Below are 22456 nucleotides of genomic sequence, written 5' to 3' on the forward strand. Positions count from 1 at the left end.
GAAAATGATATCTTGGTGAGTTCCTAGCACACTAGTACAAGGACATATCTGGGCCACCTCTGAGTTTGTGGTGCCAGGCAACAATGTGGAGGCAGGAGACTGACTTTCCTTGAAGTTTACGCCTCACATACTGCCTTAAGCAAAGTGTGCGTGGCATTTAGGCAAAGCAGAGAGCAGTGACAGGCCTCGTTGAACAGGGCCAAACAGCCGCATTTGTGCATTAATGGCTCTTAGATCATGGAGAAGTCTCCACTTCCCCAATTTCTTTTTTATAACAAAAAATGGGTGTGTTCCAGGGCGAGGTGGATGGTTCTAAATGACCTAGCTGCAGCTGCTCCTCAATCAGCCTTGTGGCAGCTTCCAGCTTTTCAGAGGATAGGGGCCATTGAGGAACCCACATGGCCTCCTCTGTAAGCCAGGGTGTGGGCATCGAACCCTCAATGGCCGCTAGGGAAAACCCAGGCCCTGTGCACTTGGAAGAGCAGGCAGGACAGCATAAAGCGTTCCGCGGCTCTGATCTCTCGCTCCCTCGCTCCCTTTCGCTTTCGATTCTGGAGAGGCGGTGAATGCTCATCCGGATGATACCTCTCTTCCTTATAGCGAGCCGCTTCTCCCTCCAAGTCCTCCTCCTTGGAGGGCTCAATTCCTCAGAGCTATCAGGCTCGAGGGGCTTCCGTCTCGAAGGCTCCATCCCTTTCTCTAGTTTTCTCTCCCAGGGCGTCCTTTCCCTTATCTCTCGCTTCCGCAGGTCAAGCGGAAGGGCCTGTACTCTTGGGTATATCCTTTTTTCTCTTCTTTCTCTCCCTTTTATCCTGGCTAGTCCCCACTCTCCCCTCTGTTTCTGACATGCTATCTTGTAACTCCTCAAGTGCCCCCGACACCACAGAGGCGGGGCATTTCTCATCCTCCAGGCAAGAATGTATCAAATGCCAAATAGACATCATAACAAGCGCCATTAGCATGATTACCGCAACTTTGGCCACACTCTCTAACCTTGAGGAAGGGTTGGAGGAATTAAAATCAAGCAGCATGCCTCTCAGAGCTTACCTTGTCCTGCAGTTCTGAACACTACCAGCTGTTGTAAGGCTCCCCCGGTGTCCCGGGTTTTCGGGTTTTCGGCACCAGCTGTCCGCCCACAGCGCGGCGTGTCTGCCCATGATTGGCTGTTTGCTCATCACCCCTCATGACGCCCCGGAATGGGCCGTGACATGGCGTCTTTTCACTCTACGCACATGCGCAAACAGTTGTTTACTAGGAGTTGACAGCAGAAGTAGGTGCCATCTTGCCATGGCGAATGCCTCTCCCGCTCCACCGCTCCCCACAGATGTTCAACAAATAGGCACAGTATTGTTTTTTAGTTTAATTTTCTCAATAAAACAATTACTATGCAAATTGAGCTCCTTAAAAGGATGCAATAAAGAATAGCTAACTATAACAGTGTTGTATAGCAGATTTCTAAAATGTGTATCTTCCCTGACCCAGATTTTAGGCCCCCTAATTAGTCTAAAGGTACTTTATTTTAAGACCTGCCCTTACTAGGTAGCCTGGCTGGCCTAGAGCTGGCTATGTAGACCAGACTGGCTTCAGACTCACAGAGATCTGCCTGTTTCTGCCTCCTAAGAGCAGGGATTGAGGGTGTGTGCCGCCATGCCTGACAGTATAAAGCGATTTTAAAGAATTAAGTAACATATGCTCATTGTTAGTGAGCAATTTTGGGAGCACAAAGGTCCTTGCACCCACAGATCACCATGGAAACCAGGCACAGTTATCTTTTTAAAGGAGAGGATGTATAACCTGTTTTTCTACCCCCAAAGACTGGGATTTGGACAAGAACTAGGGCAGAAGCCAGTCCCATTAAGCTTAACAACCTGGTAATTTATGTTATCTGAAGGGACAAGCCATATCAAGCTCCCACAACCAGGACAGTATATTCTTAATAGTCTTGATTGTCCTTATATCATATGTATAGTCAGGGGCTCCCCCAAGCTCCCGCAACAAGGACTGGGGGTAGCTAATAACTCAAATGACCTCTATACACTGTATGACCCAGACCACACCAGATCTTTCCTAAGGCCTTAAGCTCATGCATGTGGCCTCGCTCTGGAAGCCATCTTGGAAGAAGTGACATGTGCAGTTGGGTTGAGTTTTGATGTAAGTAGGCCTCCTTGTGCCCTAGGGTTTGTACTATACCAGAAATCCTTTCCCAAATTGTCCTGGGTTTAAATATGCTTACAATAAGCAGCCTGGCATCCGACTGCAGACGTTTGATCCAACCTGGCTAAGTCTGGCTGAACTGAATTTTCCTTCTTGCCTCTTTATGAATGGTTTCACTGCTGGCCCCAGGTGCTTGCAGAGCATAAATGTTTGAGATTAGAAGGTCAGAATCATTCACAGGTGTGGCTCTGGATTCTCGAAGTTGTTTTTTTTCTGTGTGTTCGTTCTCTGTCTGGAATTCTTTGCTCACTCATCTGGTTATCTGGCTTTTCTTCCATAAGCAACAGTCATCCAAAGCCATTGGAATCCGGAGGCTCAAGAGACTCCTTATTTGAGCCCCCCCCCCATAGGGTGGCAGAGGAGAGCTATTCCATTAGAGCCTTGCCAACGTCCCTAGCATTACAGGAGCTTTCAGCTTTGCTAAGTCTTCTGAAATGTTTTTGGCCGTCTCCCTGGATTTCACGGGCTGCAGTGGAGGGTAGAGTGTGCATTCAGTTTTCCTGCCATCCAGCATCTGCCACAGCACTCAACCTCGTGCTAGGATTCAAGTCTTCAGAAACTGCTCTATGCCTGTATTTAATGTGGGTAGAGAAGATCTCAGGAGCTAACAGTTCACTCTCATGACCTTGAGCCTACTTTTAAGTTCTGCTGACTCCCGTATTTCCTTGGCATCCCCATTTCCTTGGCATTCCTGCTGCCTCTGACTTCTCCATGTAACCTGAGGATTCAGCCTCTTTAGATCTGCTAAGCCACACACACCTGATCATTCCCCAATACCTGCTGAGACCTCCCAAACGTTTCTGCCCCATCTTCTATTTGCTCTGTCCTGTAGATTTATATAGCTTTATAAACCCCAGGGACTCGGGAGCAGGTAGAGGAGATCTGTTCAGTCTGCATCCACAATGCAAACCGCTTTCCCCCATAACAATATATTGACATCATCTATGCTTATTTATTGGGGGATGACATGCATGCCGTAGTGTTCATCTGGAGGTCAGAGGACAACCTCTCTCTCCTTCCACTAGGTGAGTTTTAGAGACTGAACTCAGATCATCAAGCTTAGGGGCAAGTACCTTGCCTGCTGAGCTGTCTTGCCATCTCTCATTGCTCCTTCTTAATGGAAATTAGAATGTCTTGTGCAGAAATGAAGTATGGGCTTGAATATTGCAAGATTCCTGTTATTATCGGTTTTTCTGGTGATCAGTTCCCATACGGCATACTACCAAGGGACGTTTCATTAAAGCAAATGATATTCCGGTCACTCAGGAAATCCCAAGTGACTAGGGACTGTGTCAGATGCCAAGGACAAAAGACAAATATCAGAATCGAAACTGTACCTCAGACTGTGTCCCTTGGGCAATATCAAAGAGTTAGCTGCTCTGTGCCGGTAACTGGGGGCAGATCTCAGGATCTGGCAGTTCACTCTCATGACCTTTAGCCTACTTTAAAGCTCCGCTGATGCCTGTATTTTCCAGGTGCCTTGGTATCCGCAATCCTGCTGCCTGTGACCTCTCTGTGTAAATGTCTTGTTATATCACTATATCACAGTGAGCCACATTTATTCATTTATCCTATAAATATGAATTAAATACACATTGGGAAATACTCTAGTTACTAGACACTGTGTAAACAAGAGAAAGCTTATATTCTGGTGGAAGGAAAGAGTAAATGGATGGATGAGTGGATGGATGGATGGATGGATGGATGGATGGATGGATGGATAGGTGGGTGGATACATGGATGGATGGATATATGAATGGATGGATGATGGATGGATTGATGGATGGATAGATAGGTGGATGGATAGATGGATGAATGGATGGATGGATGGATGGACAGGTGGGTGGATCAATGGATGGATAGATAGGTGGATGGATAGATGGATGAATGGATGGATGGATAGATGAATGGATGGATGGGTGGATCGATAGATGGATAGTTAGTGGGTGGATAGATGGATGAATGGATGGATGGATGGATGGATGGATAGATAGATGGATGCATGGATGTATGCACATGCATGCATGTATGCATGAGTGGTCAGGGAGAGCCTGAATAGTGGAAAATGTGTGAAGATTGCAGGGAAGAATATCCCAGGTGATAGCAAGGGCATGTGGGAAGGCCTCCTCAAAGAATGCATTTGGAACTTTCCAGAGATGAGGTCAAAGAGCCGGTGTTATTCTAAATTCCATGAACACCACTGAGGGGGGTCATGGAAAGAAGCTACACCAGACAGGGTCTGATTAAAGTGTCTCAAAGGATGCCCTGGCTGCTCAGGAAGTGCCTGACAGAGGGCAGAGAGGAAGGAGGGGACGAGGATAAGAGACTCTGTTAGTGTGCAGGGTACCAACTGACACCATTGTGGAGGCGGAGGAGATAGACAGGAGGAATGTCAGCTAGTAACCCCTGGCCATTGAGGGTGGAGGAAAGGGGGAGTTTCTAGGTGTGATGGTTTTCGTATACTTGCCTCAAGGAGTAGCACTATTAGAAGGTGCTGCCCTGTTGGGGTGGGTGTGGCCTTGTTGGAGTAGGTCTGTCACTGTGGGTGTGGGCTTTAAGACTCTCATCCTAGCTACCTGGAAGTGAGTATTCTTTTAGCAGCCTTCAGATGAAGATGTAGAACTCTCAGCTCCTCCTGCACCATGTCTGACTGGATGCTGCCATGTTCCTGCCTTGATACTGGACTGAAACTCTGAACCCGTAAGCCAGCCCCAATTAAATGTTGTCCTTATAAGAGTTGCCTTAAGCCAGGCAGTGGTGGCACATGCCTTTAATCCCAGCACTTGGGAGGCAGAGGCAAGCAGATTTCTGAGTTCAAGGCCAACCTGGTCTATGGAGTGAGTTCCAGGACAGCCAGAGCTACACAGTGAAACCCTGTCTTGAAAAACCAAAACCAAAACCAAAACAAACAAACCAAAACAAAACAAAACAAAAAGCAAGTGTTGCCTTAGTCATGGTGTCTATTCACAGCAGTAGAACCCTAACTCAGAAACTAGGTGACTGGGGAACTGCGTGTTCAGTGATGTCTCTTTCTGGTATAGGGAAGAGATAACACTGTTGACATCCATTGAGTGCTCACCCCGTTGTTGCTGACTCTTGAGGACAGCATACAGAGTGTAAGGGCAAGCCCGGCCCTGGATGTGGCCAACTCAGCTACAGAGATGAGAAGCTTCAGTGTAGCAAGTCAGGAACTGTGGGACATCACATTCCAACTGCAGCATCTCAAAGAGACCTGACTGGGTCCTGGCCAGGAGCAAAGCCTTTTCACACCTTATCCATTTGGTCTATAGCAGAAGCAAAAAGACAGTCTTGCCTCCATTTTACAGAGGAGGAAACAGGCCAGGGGAGACTGCTATCAGCCAGCTCTGCCCGCAAAGATGGATGCTAACCACAGAGGAGGCTGTTCTGCAGTCAGGACTGGGGACTGGTCTAGAAACTTCCTTTTATTCCGCATTGGATGTGTTTGCATTTGTTTAGGGAGAGCTTGGGAAACCCAGTAGATTAGAAGGGAGGGTTTAAAGCCCCCAAAGTAATTTCTTGGGGAGCCCCCTGGGACACCCCATGCTGCCTGTCTAAACACTAGTGCTTGTTTCTTTGCTGTTCTAAACAATCAGTTATAAAGGAGTTGGGGAAGGCTGTGTGAGGTAACTGAGTGGGGAGGAAGATGTGACCCAGAGGGCTCTCCGTGAGATTTAAGGAGCGCTTCCCTAGGAAGGAACCAAGAAACAAAGGCATGGAAATTAGAGCTGTGAAGATTATGTCAGAGGTACCAGAGATCTGTCTTCTACAGAAGGTGACCTGGTTTGGGGGCTGGGATCCTTTATCGTGGGTAGAATTTTGGGTTATCCCTGGGGATGCTTCCTCTGCTGCTTTACTGGCTATGGTCTGACCTCCTGCACTGCACACCCTCCGCCAAGGACTCCCTGATGTCCATTAGGAGCAGGCCTGGGCAGCGGATCACTCTAGAGCTGTGCCAAAGCCTAGACACAATCTCAAAGTCAGCTCAGAACCGCTCTCCTGTCTGCTTCCCTTCTACCCAGAGTTCCCCAGGAGCACCTCACTATGCTTATTTTCAGCCAGTGCAATGCAGGGGCTTTCAGAACATTTCTGTTTCTCCAGGAAAGATGGGCTATTTCCTTGAGTGCGTGTGTGTGTGTGTGTGTGTGTGTGTGTGTGTGTGTGTGTGTGTGTATGGTGTGTGTACACCCACATACATATATGTATTACAGTGTAACAACCAAAAATTCAGTTCTGAGCAGTGACAGCCTTTGGCCTGGTTTTATTCCTTGTTTTAATGTAAATGAAGTTTCATGTGGGGTTATTTGTTTTCTTTTATTTAAGATGGGCCCTTGTTATTACAGGAGGGCAGGGGGTGGAGCAGGAGGAAGTTGCTGGAAGATAGGGAGAAGGCCATGGAATGCTGTCTTCTGGCCAGGGGCATACCCCTGGTATCATGCATCAAGTATCAGAGCAGCTCCAGATGCCTCCTCAGGACCTACCTGGAACTGGGCCTGTCGCCAGTCAAGACAAGGATGAAGGGGGCTCTGAATTGTTGGCTACGGATAGATTCTCAGGGAAGGCAAGTCATTGTCAGTCAGGGGAGTCTACCAAGCTCCAGAAGACATCTCTAAACCAGGGGTTACACAGGGGGCCTTCCTTAAACTAAACAAGACAAAAGGACGTGAGTATGGGCAAGGGACTTGCAGAGAAGGACCCATGGGAGCGGAGGGAGCGTATCTTTTGATGGCTTGTCTTGGCCTTGTTTATGTGTTCCCTGTGACCTCGAGAGTGTATTTATAGTTCTCTTCACAGATCTGAGAAAACACAAAAGCAACAAAGTGACAGGAATTAATATACATCTTTCAGCAATAATTCTGAATATTAAGAATGGCCTCAACTCCTCCACAAAAAGACACAAACTAACAGATTAGGAAACAGAATTCATCTTGCTGCTGCTTCCAAGAAACACACCTCGCCACCACACTGGCGCAGGAAAAGACATTTTGAACAAGATCCTGATGGTACAGGCATTATGTCAGGCCAACAACTAATAAATGGGATTTCACGACTAAATACCTTCTTCATAGCAGAGGACACCAGCATCTGTGTGAAGGCAGCCTACAAAACGTGGAAAACATCTTTACCAGCTACACATCTGAGGATTAGTGTCTAGACTATACAAAGAACTCAAAAAATTAAACATCAAGAAGACAAACCAATTTAAGATGGGGCATAAAACTAGACAGAGAGTTTTCAGAAGCTGAAACACAAGTGGCTCAGAATTTTTCTTTTTTAATTCTCAACCCCCTTAGCCATCAGGGACACGCAAATTAAAACTAGTTTGAGATTTCTTTTTACGCCAGTCAAAATGGCTGAGATTATAAAGAAAAAAAGAAAACCAGGTGACAAATGCTGGCATGGCTATGGGGAAAAAGGGAACTTTTTCACTGCTGGCGGGAGTGAAAACTGGTGTGAGCTTCCTCAGAAATTTAGAAATAGATTTACCACAGGATCCAGCTAGACCACTGTGGGGCAACACTCCCCCCGACCCCCAAGGACTCTATATCCTCCTGCAGACAGACATACCTGCTCATCCAGGCTCACTGCTGCTGTGCCATAGTAGCCAAGAAACAAAAACGACTTTGATGTCCATCACTGATGGACGGATCATGAAAATGTGGTACATTTATAATGGGATATTGCTCAGATGCTCAGAAAAATGAAATTATAAAATTCTCGGGTAAATGGACGAAGCTAAAGACAAATATTCTGAGTGAGGTAACCCAGACCCAGAAAGGCAAACTCAATGTGTTTTCTCTCATTTGTGAATAAATTTTGAGCTATGTGTGTGTTTCTTTTGGAGTACCCATAGAGGTCAGGGAATTAGTAAAAGTCTATGGTGGGTATTCAGGAAGAAGAGATGGAACGCGGTAGTATAAACCATTGAAGGGAGAGAGAACAGGAAGGGTTAAATTAGGGGATGGGATGGAAAACAGGGTAAAGTAGAGAATACAGGGAAAGAAAACCATCACTGAAGACATTTTTTAAAAAGTCATATGAAAGCATTATTGTAGAAGTCTGTGTGTGTGTGTGTGTGTGTGTGTGTGTATGTAATTTAAATGGAGCCGCCCTATAACAGGGTGACAATTCTACTACTAGACACCACAGACAAGCAAATAAATAAGGCCCGTGTCAGGAATGGGTTACCTCTTTTAGAGATGTTGTGTTCCCCTCTAGAAGTTGATGGTAAGACCCTATTGTTGAAGCCACCACATACCTGGGTCATAGAACATGGAAAATCATGATTTTTCTTTCTCTCTCGTGGGTCTAACAGTTCGTATCCCGAAGAGAATAAAAAATAACACTGTAGGGCTCGTGAGATGGCTCAGCGGGTAAGAGCACTGACTGCTCTTCCGAAGGTCCTGAGTTCAAATCCCAGCAACCACATGGTGGCTTACAACCATCCATAATGAGATCCGACGCCCTCTTCTGGTGTGTTTGAAGATAGCGACAGTGTACTTATTTACAATAATAAATAAATTAAAAAAAAAAACACTCTGAAAATAGCCTATCTTTGTGAGCTGATTGTCTTACAGAGGGAGGAACCAAGTTCAAAAGAAGGCTGTAAAAGAGCGGGAGAGTTGATCTAGCCCACAACCGCCCTGACTCGTGAGTGTTCTGGGCCCGGTGCATGTGGGCCCCATGCGGCTTGGGGCTGCGTATGGTCCCGCACCAACCCACACAGAGTCGAATCGTGCTTGGCTGTGGCAGGAAGGCCGTGGGCCCTTCTCACTTTCTTCTCTCTGCCTCCTGGTTTGGCAATAGCAAAAGCCCACTTTTCATCCTTAGATCGTTCCAGAAAAGCAAGAATTGCCCAAGACCACTGCATCAGGTTTGCTCAACCCGCAGCATTGGATATGGCTACCCGCAGCCCTCCTCTTTCTCTCTTCCTCCCTCAGGCACCGATTTCAACAGTTCTGGTTGTGCAGCTACCAGCCAGTCAGAAGAGAGCAGAGCAGGATCTGTGGAGTCGGTACATAGATAGAGCTGATACTCCCCAGAGCCAGCATCATGGTGCAGTCCCTGGCCTGGGCAGGTGAGTAGCCTTGGAACAGGGGGACAGAGCTGGGCCTCGAGAGTCATGAGTGCGTGAGTCTGTGGCTCCCTCATGTTATGCAAGGAAGCAAAAGGGCTAGTGAGATCTTTGCTTCATTCCACCTGGCCCTGACTCCTGGCTTGGCTATTGTTTTCAGCTTGAGGGTGCTAGCTCCCAGAAGCCATAGGCCCTGTTCTGGAGCTACAGTCAGGGAGCCCCTTCACGGGGCCGTTTTTGTTGTTTGTTTATTTGTTTCCATCCTGAGTATTTAGTCCAAGAAGCCCCAGCCAAGGGTCACCTTCCCTAACTTTACACAGCTTGTCCTCCAGGAAGGCAGCCTGGGGGCAAAGAACTCTAGATGTTCTTACAAAAATATTATTTTATATATGTATATTATATATACATATATTTACAATTTATTTTACTATGTGTGTGTGTGCTTAAGTGAGTTTGTGCTTAACACATGTATCCAGGTGCCCACAATGGCCAGCAGAGGACATCAGGTTCCTCTGAATGGAATTATAGGTGTCTGGGAGCCACCTGATACGGGTGCTGGGGTTGCACCAGGTTCTCTGCAAGAGCAGGAAGCACTCGCAACCACCCAGTCATCTCTCCAGCCTCTCCTTGAAAAATTTGTGCAGATTTTTTTTTCTTTTTGATTAAAAAGAAAAAGCAAAGTCACCAGAAAGGTGGAAACAAATTCTTTGAAGGAGTCTGCCAGCCCTGGGTCTCCAAGGCTTCTAGGAGCAGTCTGAGCCTCTTGTGGCAAGTGGCAGGAATGTGAGCCTTTGGGACCAGGGGGAATCAGAAGATGGGGTCTCCTGCCCAGCCCTTCCAGGTGGGCTCTTCATAGCCCTGGGCTGGGTTCTCCTCCTCTTCCACAGAGCTCCTTTTTCTCTGCATACCATGTCTGCTGGTTTCCCATAATCCCCCCAAATCCACGCCACCCTCCATTGAGGCTCTAGAGGAATCCCAGAGCCATGAAAATGCCCACCAGTTTCCAGGATAAAGTCTGGACAGAAATGGGCCCCTGGCTGTCAAGCCTGAATGAAGAGAAGAACGGCTTCTGCTGAGTCTTCTCTGGAAGGAGAAAGCATGGCTCGTGTGAACTCATCATTCCTTGGCCATCTGCACCTGCCCTGCCTCTGCCAGCAGGTGAGGCCTGGGCCTGTGGCCCTGAGAATGACCTGTGACATCTGTCTTCTTTTCTTGTATTATTTCAGGTGTGATGACCCTGCTGATGGTCCAGTGGGGTAAGTGGAACCTGTTAGAGGCCAGTGTTTGCTCTCTCGGCCCATCCGTGTTTCTGTTATATGCCTCTGTTCCGGCCACTACACACACACATGTGCACAGACACATGCACACACACACATGTGCACAGACACATGCACACACATGCATGTGCAAAGACACATGCACACACACATACATGTGCACAGACACGTGCATACACACATGTGCACAGTCAAATCATACATGTATACACACACTGCTTCTGTTATACTCCTCCATTCCAGCCACTACATACACATGTGCACATACACATGCATACGCACACATAAATGTGCACAGACATGCATACATGCACACACACACACTTTATGTTATATTCCTTCACTCCAGCCACACATGCACATGCATACACACACATGTGCATAGACACATGCATACACATACACATGGATGGAGAGGTAGTGAGGCTGGGAATTTCTCTACATGCTGACTAAAGTCCCAGCTGCTTCCAGGCTCCATCAATGTAGCATAGTAAGAGGACTTTGTGTGGACCTGGGATTAACGTCTGTAAGCACCTTGAACAGAACTCACCCTATGTCAGCCCTCATGCATACACACACACACATGTGCACATACACATGTGTGTGCATATACACACATACACACACATGGTTTATATTATATTCCTCCATTTCAGCCACTATACACACACACACACACACTCAGAACTCCTGACAAACTAGGAGGACCAGCCTTCCAAGCTTAGCCCCTTGATCTTATTTCCCTAAAACCCCACCGTTCCTTTTTCTAGGTTTTTGTCTCCTCCCCACTATCGAGCTCCCTCCAGCTCACAGTACCAGCTGTGTCCTCTTCTCTCAAGGCTTTCTCAAGGTCCCTTGTTCCCACATCTGTGTCTCACAGCATCTGCGCCCTTTCTAGTATGTATCACAGCTCCTATAGTTCTCACCTTGAACTTTTTCTCCCACAGACTCTGAGCCCAGAGGTAAGGGAACTCAAGACTAGGCCTGTGGTCCAGCCCTGTAGCCCAGTGAGGATATTTGTGCTTGCATCTGCTCATGGTGCAGAGCTGGAGAGAGTCAGAAGGGGGCTTCCATGTCAAACAAAAAAGATCTAAGAGATCTCCCAGGCATTGGCAACTCAGACTCCCAGGCCCCTTTCCCATCCCGCCAACTTGCTGGGCATCAGTGGTCCAGAGATGCTGGCCCCTTGGGCTCTTATTATGAAGATGTTAGACATGCTAGACTTAGCACAAGGTACCCATCTTCCCTCTTGGTCTCAGATGAGGAGTCAGGCAGGAGTGTGGGGTAACATGGATGAAGAGGTAGTGAGGCTGGGAATTTCTCTACATGCTGACTAAAGTCCCAGCCGCTTCCAGGCTCCATCAATGTAGCATAGTAAGAGGACTTTGTGTGGACCTGGGATTAACGTCTGTAAGCACCTTGAACAGAACTCACCCTATGTCAGCACTCATCAGGGTGACAGCCATAGAGTTATCCTACGAGACACTTCATGTGGGCAGATGCCCCCAGTTCAAGAGGAGGAGGCTAGGTTAGCTGAGCAGTAGGTTCACATACTACAGGACCTGCTCTCACCTGCCCACTGCATCGCCTCTGCTATATGAAATGTATTTGTAGCATTTGATGAATGATGGCTGAGATGTGGAGTCAGGAGAACATCCTGATTCCCTCCTGCATGGCCCTGGGCGTGTCTTCCCTTTCTTCCTCTTGCTCCGAGGAGTTCACTGATCCTTATACACACACCCCTTCTAACAAGCTCTGCTGCTGGATTACTTCTGTCAGAGCCACTGACTACCCAAAGGCTCTTCTCTGTTAGAGCTGTCCATGTGCTCAGGGCTGGGGCTTCATGAACACAGTCTCCACTTACACCCCCATTCCCTCCTCCACCTTCTCATTGGCACTGGACACAGAGAGGGACAGTTGGGAGGTGGTAAAGAGATCCTATTGGAACAAAAGGAAGTCCCAAAGCCTAGACTCCATTCACCAAGCCCCTGGCATAAAAGGTTGTCTCATACATTGCAGAGTTAACCGGAAGTGACCCCAGAGAGTCCAGATGGACAAGGACTGAACAAGAGATACACCCAGAGTTTGTTCTGAGTGATGCAGGAATGGAGACAATAATTCTTGCATCACTTCTCCGATGCCCCGCTCCTGGCTCAGGGATGCCCTCCAAGGGACCATCAGTCAGCACTGGCGCCCCCTGGGCATAGGGGCCTCCCTCACAGCCTTTCATGAGTTATAAGTACACCAGACACAATCCACCTTCCCTTGCATAATATAGGCTCTTAACTAGAACCTTAGCTGTGGCATTGATAAATGTAGGCTCTTTACAAGGAATAACAAATAAATGCAAACTACTTTAATGGAAGATTAAAGAAACATGAGCCCAGCCCGGTAACCGAAATGCCTCTCTCTGCTACTGCACGAATTTGCATTTTAATTGGCATTGTGAAGTATTCCCAGCTGTGTTTTGACGGTTCCACCTCTCTTCCTTTGGCAAAAGAACACGTCAAGTTAACTCCCTTTGGGCCTTGTCTTGTGATGGGGCTGCCTAGTTCCGCCTGGGTGGGTTTCAGGGTCTGAAGCCAGCAAGAGACATGCCTGCAGGCCCTGGCAACTAATGACCTGGACTGTGGGCTTAGGATGTCAAGGAGTCAGGAGACCAGGGTCCTAGCATCCGCTCCGCCCTCTCAGGGGTCATGCTGTCTCAGAAGGGTCCCCAAGTCAGGAACCTCAGGTTGCCCATGATGAAGTGAACTTGATAATGAGGGTTCTGGCACAGATGGGTGGCCTGTGGCCCCTATGACCAACCTATGTAAATGCTTTTTCCTTACCACGAAGTGTTTGCCTAAACAAAAGTAAGCCGCATTTATTTCTAGCTGCCAGACCTCAGTCTAGGTACATAAGACACTCAGGGGTACTGTAGGCCTGGGGCAGAGGCCACCAGTTCCCAGGGGCCTCTGACAAACGTCTTCTTCCTCCTCCCTTACTGATCAGGCTCTGCTGAAAAACTGGTCTGCTACCTCACCAACTGGTCCCAGTACCGGACAGGGGCAGCTCAATTCTTCCCCAGGGATGTGGACCCCAACCTATGTACCCACGTCATCTTTGCTTTTGCTGGAATGAACAACCACGAACTCAGCACCGTTGAGCATAATGACAAACTTCTCTACCAGGAGCTGAACAGCCTAAAGACGAAGTGAGCCGGAGCGGGGGAGGGGCGATGGGTGGGCGGGTTGCTCCACCCCTACCCCAGCTCTGTCCCGAAAACTCTCCGTCACCCGCAACCCTGTCACTGACCCGCTGTGTGGCACCGGACAGGTCACCTCATCTCTCTCTGGTAACTCGAGCTTATCTAGAAGAGACGGGGGCTCTGTGACAGAACTGTAAAGGGTCCTCTGGTTTAAATCCAAATAAGCTCAGGACGGCAAAACTGTTTGCCACTCTGTGGGATTTTCTTCCTCTTGGGCATGTTCTAAACCTTAACCATCTTCAGCTGTCTTACAAAGCCCCTTTGAGGACTCTGGTCACTAAATCCTCAGTTCCTTGTGTACATGCACCTGTGCGAGGCTGCTCCAGTTAGACACAGGGTCCTCAATGCCACCCACAAAGTCTCTCCTCTCCGGATCTGAGGTGGCCTGCGCACAGGCTGGTGCAGGTTCAGGCCGGTTCCCACTGCCCCTTCCACCTATTGTTTTTGTCAGTCCTCGGAGCTGGTGGGATTCAGCCTTGCGCATCTCTTGTCTTTTCAGGAACCCCAAGCTCAAGACCCTGTTAGCCGTCGGGGGCTGGACCTTTGGTACCCAGAAGTGAGTAGACAAGGACACGTGGGCAGCAGAACCCGAGGATGGGAAAGTGGCACACGGGCAGACGGAGCGGTCCTCAGGGAACTAGATCAGGCCAAAGCATGACAAAGGGTGGGGTCCCAGACCATAGGCTTAGACACTCAACAGGATGCATGATGGCAGTGGTGCAAGCATGGCTCCCGGTTGCCATAGAGGTAGTCTCATCGGAAGCCTAGAATCTAAAACAGCACAGAGCTTCGACCTCTACAGCCTCAGTCTCCTCCTCCAGGAAGATGGGGGGGGTTGGGGGGGGGAACGGCGGCGAAGGGGAGGGAGAAAGGGACCAGGGATCCTAGACAGTACACAGTCTGCTTTTTGAGTTCTGAATGGGATATCTTGTCTCGAGATTGAGCTTGGCTGCTAAATTATTGTCCATTTCTGTTATTGTTTTTATTTATGGAGATAATGAAGCTAGAAATCCAGAAAAATCTACAATATATAGTTCCCAAAGTTTTAAACATTTAAGAAAATATTTTTGGACCATAAGACCTTTTGAGAATCTGATTGTTATGACTCAACTCCCCAAAATAACACTTAACATTTTTTTATTAACATTGTTAGGATGTTTAGCTTGGCATTCCCAGAAACACGGACCTAAGAATTGACACCATTCATTTAAGTTAGAAGTTGATAATAGTAAACCAAATAGAATCAATGTGTGAAGACTTAAGATCCTTAAGAAGCTTAAGAATTCTTTGGGGTCCACTTGGGAAGGGAGATGGGGAGATGTGTCCCCAGGCTAACGTGGAGATTCAGGAAGAGCTCTGTATAGCACAAAAGTTAGTCCTAACACACAGCACTCCACTTAGCCTTCCAGGGAGGTCAAACGGGGGTCCCCAGGTCCTCCTTGCTAGTCTCATTGTTTGTCCCCCTAACTACATGGGGGACAAATCTGCGTGGGGAGGACGGGGAGGATAATTTTGATTGACAGTGAGACAGTTCAGGGACTGCAAAGGGATTGGAGCAGCCCTGATGACATTGACGTAGGCTTAGAAAGCACTTCTGTTTTCCCTTGAGCAAGACAATGACCTCTAGTCTAGCCCAAGTCAGGCCACTCCCCTTTCATCATTCCACAGGTTCACAGACATGGTGGCCACAGCCAGCAACCGGCAGATCTTTGTCAAGTCAGCCCTAAGTTTCCTGCGCACTAACGGTTTTGATGGCCTTGACCTTGACTGGGAGTTCCCAGGAAGCCGAGAGAGCCCTGCAGTAGACAAAGAGAGATTCACAGCCCTGATACAGGTATGGCTGGGAGGGACTAGGGTCAGACAGTCTGCCAGGTGACTCAGGGTGTGGTCCTACAATGTTTGAAGGCTGCTTTGCCCCCCAGGGCCAGTGGCTCCAGACTGTGGAGTGTGAACACCTATGGGAGAGTGGGGAATAGCATAGAAGGTCCTGCTAGCCACTGGCTCTACCTTCATGCTGCATTCCCTTGCCACAGGACTTGGCCAAAGCCTTCCAGGAGGAAGCCCAGTCCTCAGGGAAGGAACGCCTCCTTCTGACTGCAGCTGTACCGAATGATCGAGGCCAGGTGGATGCTGGCTATGAGGTGGACAAGATTGCCCTGTGAGTCTCAGGCGGTCTACTTTTAGCCCCCAAGTAGAGGCCAAGGCTGGAGCAGCCCAGGGCGGTTGAGCTTTCCCAAATGAAGCAGATCTCTGCCTGCAAAGCATGACTTCCCGATGTTATCGCGTGTCTGAGAAGTCCCTGCTTTCTGCATGGCTACTGCACTATTTCAGATCCTTTCTGTGGGTGGGTGGGAATGGTTGGGTGGTCTTTGTTCTTCCCTTCCTCGGGTACTCACCAGTGTTAGAGAAAGAACACTGTTGGGGCAGGATGAGGGAGAGCAAAGCCCTTAGGCATCTCCGAGAATATGGGAGGTCACGTGTTAGCTCCTCGGTGTGGCGTGTGGAGCTGCAGCCCCTAGGACACTTGAGTGATGGTGTGGTGGTGCATGCCTTTATTTCCAGCACCCAGGAAGTAAGGGCAGACAATTCTCTGTGAGTCTGAAATCAGCCTGCTCTTCACTGACTTCCAGGCCAGCTACATAGAGAGATGCTGTGAGTGAGTGAGTGAGTGTGTGTGTGTGTGTGTGTGTGTGTGTGTGTGTGTGTGTGTGTGTGTGTTTGGGGGGGTGTGTGATGTGAAAGCTTGTTAGAAATGCAGCCTGCTGAGTAAGAGCCTACATTTTAGTGAGATTCTCAGGGGGCTTATGTAAGCTTTGGAAGCACTGAGCCCGATTGCTTCCAAAATGGCCAAATCGAACCAGCTTTCTCGCACAGACCAGAAAACACCTGAGGGTGCTGAAGAGGGGGATAGGGGGAGGACATCCAAGACGATGTCCAACACCACAGTGGGAGTGGGAATGGTCTGAGGGTAAGGGATGGAGAATGTCCTTATCTTTCCTCCTTGTTCCCACCCCTTCCTACATCTCCTGCAGGAGCTTGGATTTCATCAACCTTATGGCCTACGACTTCTACAGCTCCTGGGAAAAGACCACAGGGCATAATAGCCCCCTCTACAAAAGGCAAGGAGAGAGTGGGGCGGCCGCTGAGCGAAACGTGGTAAGTAGTCAGTGGGGTGAGGCTGGGGGGGGTCCCCTGTCCAGCAGGACCTGTGCAGTGGCCTCATTTGAACCCCAATTCCCTAAAACAAAAGCAGGAAAACCAAGTAAGACACCAAGGACCAGGCTTTTCCCGTTGTCTTTGCTTGCTTGCTTTGTTCTGTCCCATGCCACTTCTGAGGGGAAAGTGTCACTTCTCTGCAAGATCTTAGCTGACAACAGAGAAGTCATTTTAATGACATTAGACACACAAGGAACCAATGGGGAAGCCTCCTGGGAACGTGACTTTACAGCCAATATGGCTCCCACGTGTTTCACATCCATCCCTTGCCCAAGGCTGACAACTCTGCAAGGGACATCACTTGAGGAGAAACAACTCAGGCCCTGGAAGGGTAGGCTGGCCTTAAACTGCAGCTGGGATTTCCTGCCCAACTCTTTCTCCCTGGGATGTCTGGCTAGCTTATATACGCCCAGTCTATAGTCACAAGTCAAGAATAATGATACCATTTCTCTTTCTTAAGACAGCCATCACAGTGCTCCGTAAATTTGGAATGCCTTTTGCTTTTGGTGTCCTGTATCTCTGTGGGGGCAGGAGTAGGACATTTTTATGTCTCTGACTCTCTCACAAAGTTCGTACTGTGGGTGTGGGCTAGAAGGCCACATCAGGCCCTACAGTGCACCTCATCTGGAAAATAGAATGGGTTTTGAAGGAAGCTCAACAGCTCAGCCCAGTGGAGGACACAAAGACACCAAGCTGGCTGCTGTTTGGGGCTGACATCCCTCAGCCGGGTATTCTCTGGGCTGGAAAAGGGAGGACTTCGCCTTTGGCCACATGTCTTCTGCTTGCCAATTGTGTGTCTGGGAATTGCTTCTGGCCAGTCTCCTGTCGTTCAGGGACCTGAGTTTTTGTCTCAGAAATCTAGGGTTTGAACGTGGGTAATTTATTCAGACCAACAAAAAGAAATCAATGCAATGAAAACTGTCTTTAGCTAAGAGGCCCAGATTCACCAAGAGAACACTGAGCCACCGGATAGGCCCTAAGGACAAATTTTCATCTTTCGGGCTGGAGAGATGGCTCAGTGGGTAAGAGCACCGATTGCTCTTCTGAAGGTCATGAGTTCAAATCCCAGCAACCACATGATGGCTCACAACCACCCATAACTGGATCTGACGCCCTCTTCTGGTGCGTCTGAAGACAGCTACAGTGTACTTATAATAAATAAATCTTCATCTTTCAATAGTTATTCAGTATCACTAGATCAAATGTCTCTTCCAGCCACAGGCGTGGGATTACACATCTGTTAACACATGATTGTGGATAGACACCAGGGATGCAAACCCAAGTCCCTCATCTTGTTCCCAGGTGAAACTTCTCACCATACTAGTTAACAGAGAGCCTGCTCACAGCTTCCTGTGTCACTTCGGCTAGGCTCACATACACCCTTACTGTCCAAGCGAGGCAGGAATTTCTAACTCTGCTTTCTTCAGTGATGTATTCCAAGCCTCTAGGACTGGTGCATAGGGGGCTGTCAGTGACTACTTGTTGGATGCATGGTTGACTGGTTCCAAAGCCCCAAATCTGGCTATTGAGCCTCACAGCTTCTCTCACAGGGTGTAGGCGTCTGAAGTGGAATTGAAAGATGGGTATAAGCAGGATGATTATGAAGAGCCTTGGGTCCAGCAGAGGAGACCCAGCCCCCTTGCTCCCTCTAGAACCCCATTCTCAGGCAACCTGAACCCAGGTAAAGACAGATAAACAGGCCCCCTTCTCTATCAGGATGCTGCTGTGAGGCTCTGGCTACAGAAGGGGACCCCTGCCAGCAAACTGATCCTTGGCATGCCCACCTATGGACGCTCCTTCACCTTGGCCTCCTCATCAGACAACGGAATTGGGGCTCCAGTCACAGGGCCTGGTGCCCCAGGCCCCTATACTAAGGACAATGGGATCCTGGCTTACTTTGAGGTAGGACAGCTTTTAGCTATCCTGAATATGCTAGAGGCCCGGAGACTCCTGATCGTTAAGAGGGCTGCTCCCGTAGCTTCTGAGAAAAGGTGGTTTGCATGGAGAATTCCATCCTGGAAGATATACACCCTTGTGTATATCTTTAAGCTAAGAAGCCTAAAATTTAAATCTGTGGTCCTAGGTGACTCCATAGACCCACTACATTCTCTGGGCTTCTCAGATGGGAATTTTCTAATCTCCGGTCTTATCTGGGCATGAGGGGACAGGTACTGTTGACCCGAAAGATGCCAGAAAGACCACCAAGCCAAACCATCGGAGCCAAATTAATTAAAGCAAGCAATTAATTAAAGCAAGTTTTTTTTTTACTTGTGTACACAGGCTGCTTCCCCCTAAGGAAGGGGTTCAAAAAGTCAGCAGTGGACATGGGGGAGATAAGGGATTTTCTAGTTTAGGCGTAGGGAGTTTCAGGAGATTTGGCAGGCAAGCAGGTGGGGTCACGGAAACAGAACATAAGCATTAGAAGCTAGTCATGATGACCTCCTGAAACAAAGGCATAGTTGCAAGGTGGTCATACCAAGGTGGTCGTACCAATGGGTGGTCATAACATTTTTTGAAACAAAGTTATGGTTGCCACTTTCTGGAACAGGCAGTATAGAACTATTTGTAGTTAAAGTTACAGGTGAGGCATGCAAACAGAGACTTAATCATAAACAGGAATGAGCCTAGTTTGTGTTCACTATAAGGTGATTTTTAAACCTAACATGGAGGCAGGCTTGTTTATCAGTACCTACTAGTGTTATTCTTCTCTAACACAGCTCTGTTCCTGCAGGCCTGCTCCTGGAAGGAAGTGCGCAGACTCGAGGACCAGAAGGTGCCCTACGCCTTCCAGGGCAACCAATGGGTGGGCTTTGACGATGTGGAAAGCTTCAGAGCCAAGGTGAGGCCCAGCCCTGTTGGGAGGGGGTGGCCCCAGGCGGATCTGAGGCCTATCAATAACATCAGCACTTAAATTCTCCTCAAGGATGAGTGTTCTTGTAAAGGCCCCAACATTTCACCCTCTTCATGTGACATCATCCTGAGCAGTTATTATAATCTATTGATGAAGACACAATGAAGTTTGGGGATGTAGCTCAGTGGTAGAGCATTTGCCTGGTGTGCACAAGGCCCATGGTTTAACAGAAATACACACACACACAAACACACACACACACACACACTGAGAGAGAGAGGGAGAGAGAGGGGGAGAGAGAGAGAGAGAGAGAGAGAGAGAGAGAGACTTATACTGAGAAGTCCTCTTGACAAGATTTGTATTTTACCAAAATATTAACTCTACAGACACGTGGAAAGGAGAAATATGCATGGTAGGACATGTGACTTTTATCGAGTCTGTTGGCCACATTTGGAACATATGTGTGTCATTGATTTACTTATAGGACCCTTTCATCCTGTCTAATATGGACTCCCTAATGTATTTCCTGGCCTCTCTTCCTGAGAACCTCAGCTCCTGAGGGAACAGAGCCACACTTGTTTGTGAACAGGCTTCTTGGGGCAGGCAGGGTCTCTCAGAAATGCAGATGATGAGCTCTGTGGGAATCTAGAAAAGAGAAGATGCTGTTCATGGAGGAAAGTTTGTAGAGGAAGTGTGCTTGGGGCAAGTCCTAAAGCCCAGAAGGTAGGAGGCATCCCAGGAGGAGACTGTGTGGGCAGTCAGGATGGAGAAGGTAGGGGTGGACTATGAGAACAAGGTGACCCATGAAGAAGAGTGAGATCAGCTCTCAGCCCTCTCCACAAGCATCATGGTGCTCTCTGAGGGAAGGCGCAGCTCAGTGTATTCCCTCAGGGGCCCACAGGGTAACAAGGACATGAAGACATGAAGGGCAGGCTTGCTTCAGGACTTGGGAAAGCTGAGACTCCATTCCCTATGGCAATGGAGCCTCTAGCAGCCGGTAGACAGTATTTTAATCACCTCCATCTGCTCGTGCCCCCAGGTTGCCTATCTGAAACAGAAGGGCCTGGGAGGGGCTATGGTCTGGGTCCTCGATTTGGATGACTTCCGCGGTTCCTTCTGCAACCAGGGCCAGTACCCTCTCATCCGGACACTGCGGCAGGAGCTGAGTGAGTAAGGGATTGAACCCAGAGAGTGGGATGCACACCCTGCCCCCTCATAAGCCTTTCTGGGGAAACACCATCCCCCAATACTGTGATTTCTCAAAAGTTCATGCCCACGCGGAGCTAAGGAAACTGTCGAAACTGTGCTTCGCACTCTTTCCTGTTTCTCGCTGGTAATACCTGACAGGGGTGTGGTAACAGAGATTCCCTCCGAAGGATGGAATCTTTGCTCTGATCAAGAAGAAAGCCAGCCCTCACCCTGTTGTATGCAACCCCTAGGGGCCCTTCGTCGGTACATGGCTGGGTGTCGTAGCTGGTATGTGCTGTCTACCACTGGGTAGCACAGGTTATCTTCCAGGCAGCGCCCAGCTGTAGGTGTGGCTGCGGTCTGGATGTGGGAGGTCGCTTGTTGGGCTGGTGCCTCCGGTGGCTGCTGCTGTGTGCCCGGCCTGTGGTTTGGAATCTCTTGGGCCAACATCGGTTGAATCATCCTTGTCTTTATAGGTCTTCCATCCGTGCCTGGGCCACCCCCGGTGCCTGGGCCACCCCCGATGCCTGGGCCACCCCCGTCTTCTGAACCAGAGCAGGGACCTAGCCCCGGGCTAGATAACTTCTGTCAAGGCAAAGCTGATGGGGTCTACCCCAACCCTGGAGACGAGTCCAGTTTCTACAACTGTGGAGGGGGGCGGCTGTTCCTGCAGAGCTGTCCCTCAGGCCTGGTGTTTCGAGCCTCTTGCAAATGCTGTACCTGGGGCTGAGTCCCTGGAACCCCATCCAACTCCAGTCTGAGGCCAGGCTTGGGATCCCGCAGCAGCCTGCCTCTGCTTGCCCTGGGGCCTGCAGGCCTCTCTGTTCCTTCCGTGACCCAGCCTCTGCTCAGCTTCTTGGCTTCCTCTTTGTCTCTTCTAGGCTGCCTCTTTACCTGAAAAATAAACTTATTTTTCACCCCTGACATTGTGACTTAAAGAAGCTCTCTCACGACACTGTTTGTTTAGGGGAGGGAGGAGAGGGTGGGAGTGGGCAAGAGGAAAGTGCGGCACACCTTAGGCGAAGGTTAAAGGAAAGAAAGGATGGCACACAGTAGGCAAAGGTCAGAGCCAGAGTTACATTTCCAATGTGCCCGGCCTCATGAAAGTCTCACCTCACTGAGTCCGCCAGCCTGCAGGCATCCTCCTGTACGCAGGTGGCCCACATACAAGGCACAGCCAGACTCCACACATCCACTTGGGGAAAGAGATGCTTAACCTCTGCTAGACTGTCATTTCCCAAGTGGACACAAGGTGGCAGCAGAGAAGAGCTTTTCCAGTTTACTGCTCTGTGTGCATCCACCAGTGAAGCCTCCTGTCTGCGGAGGATTGAGTCACTCACGAGCCTGTCTGGGCTCAGGCGCTCCAT

At 48.9% G+C, this 22456-nt stretch overlaps 1 protein-coding gene across 3 annotated transcripts in view; it reads left to right on the top strand.

Moving 5' to 3' along the window:
* The window catches only part of Chit1 (chitinase 1), a 43632-nt gene extending 21619 nt beyond the window's left edge, over positions 1-22013 (top strand). For 2 of the 3 annotated variants that reach the window (XM_031382993.1, XM_031383001.1), the window contains exons 2-12: positions 9174-9310; positions 10534-10563; positions 13579-13780; positions 14334-14390; positions 15503-15668; positions 15868-15992; positions 16867-16990; positions 18767-18952; positions 19782-19889; positions 20941-21067; positions 21566-22013. In XM_031382993.1, the coding sequence (XP_031238853.1) occupies positions 9286-9310; positions 10534-10563; positions 13579-13780; positions 14334-14390; positions 15503-15668; positions 15868-15992; positions 16867-16990; positions 18767-18952; positions 19782-19889; positions 20941-21067; positions 21566-21819 (1404 nt within the window). In that variant the 5' untranslated portion in view covers positions 9174-9285 and the 3' untranslated portion in view covers positions 21820-22013. Of the gene's footprint in view, positions 1-4864; positions 4915-9173; positions 9311-10533; positions 10564-13578; positions 13781-14333; positions 14391-15502; positions 15669-15867; positions 15993-16866; positions 16991-18766; positions 18953-19781; positions 19890-20940; positions 21068-21565 lie in introns of those variants that run through there. The other variant, XM_031382984.1, reaches the window with a different exon arrangement.
* Positions 22014-22456: the final 443 nt, after the last annotated feature.

The sequence above is a fragment of the Mastomys coucha genome, unplaced genomic scaffold, assembly GCF_008632895.1.
Source record: "Mastomys coucha isolate ucsf_1 unplaced genomic scaffold, UCSF_Mcou_1 pScaffold1, whole genome shotgun sequence".
NCBI lineage: Eukaryota > Metazoa > Chordata > Mammalia > Rodentia > Muridae > Mastomys > Mastomys coucha.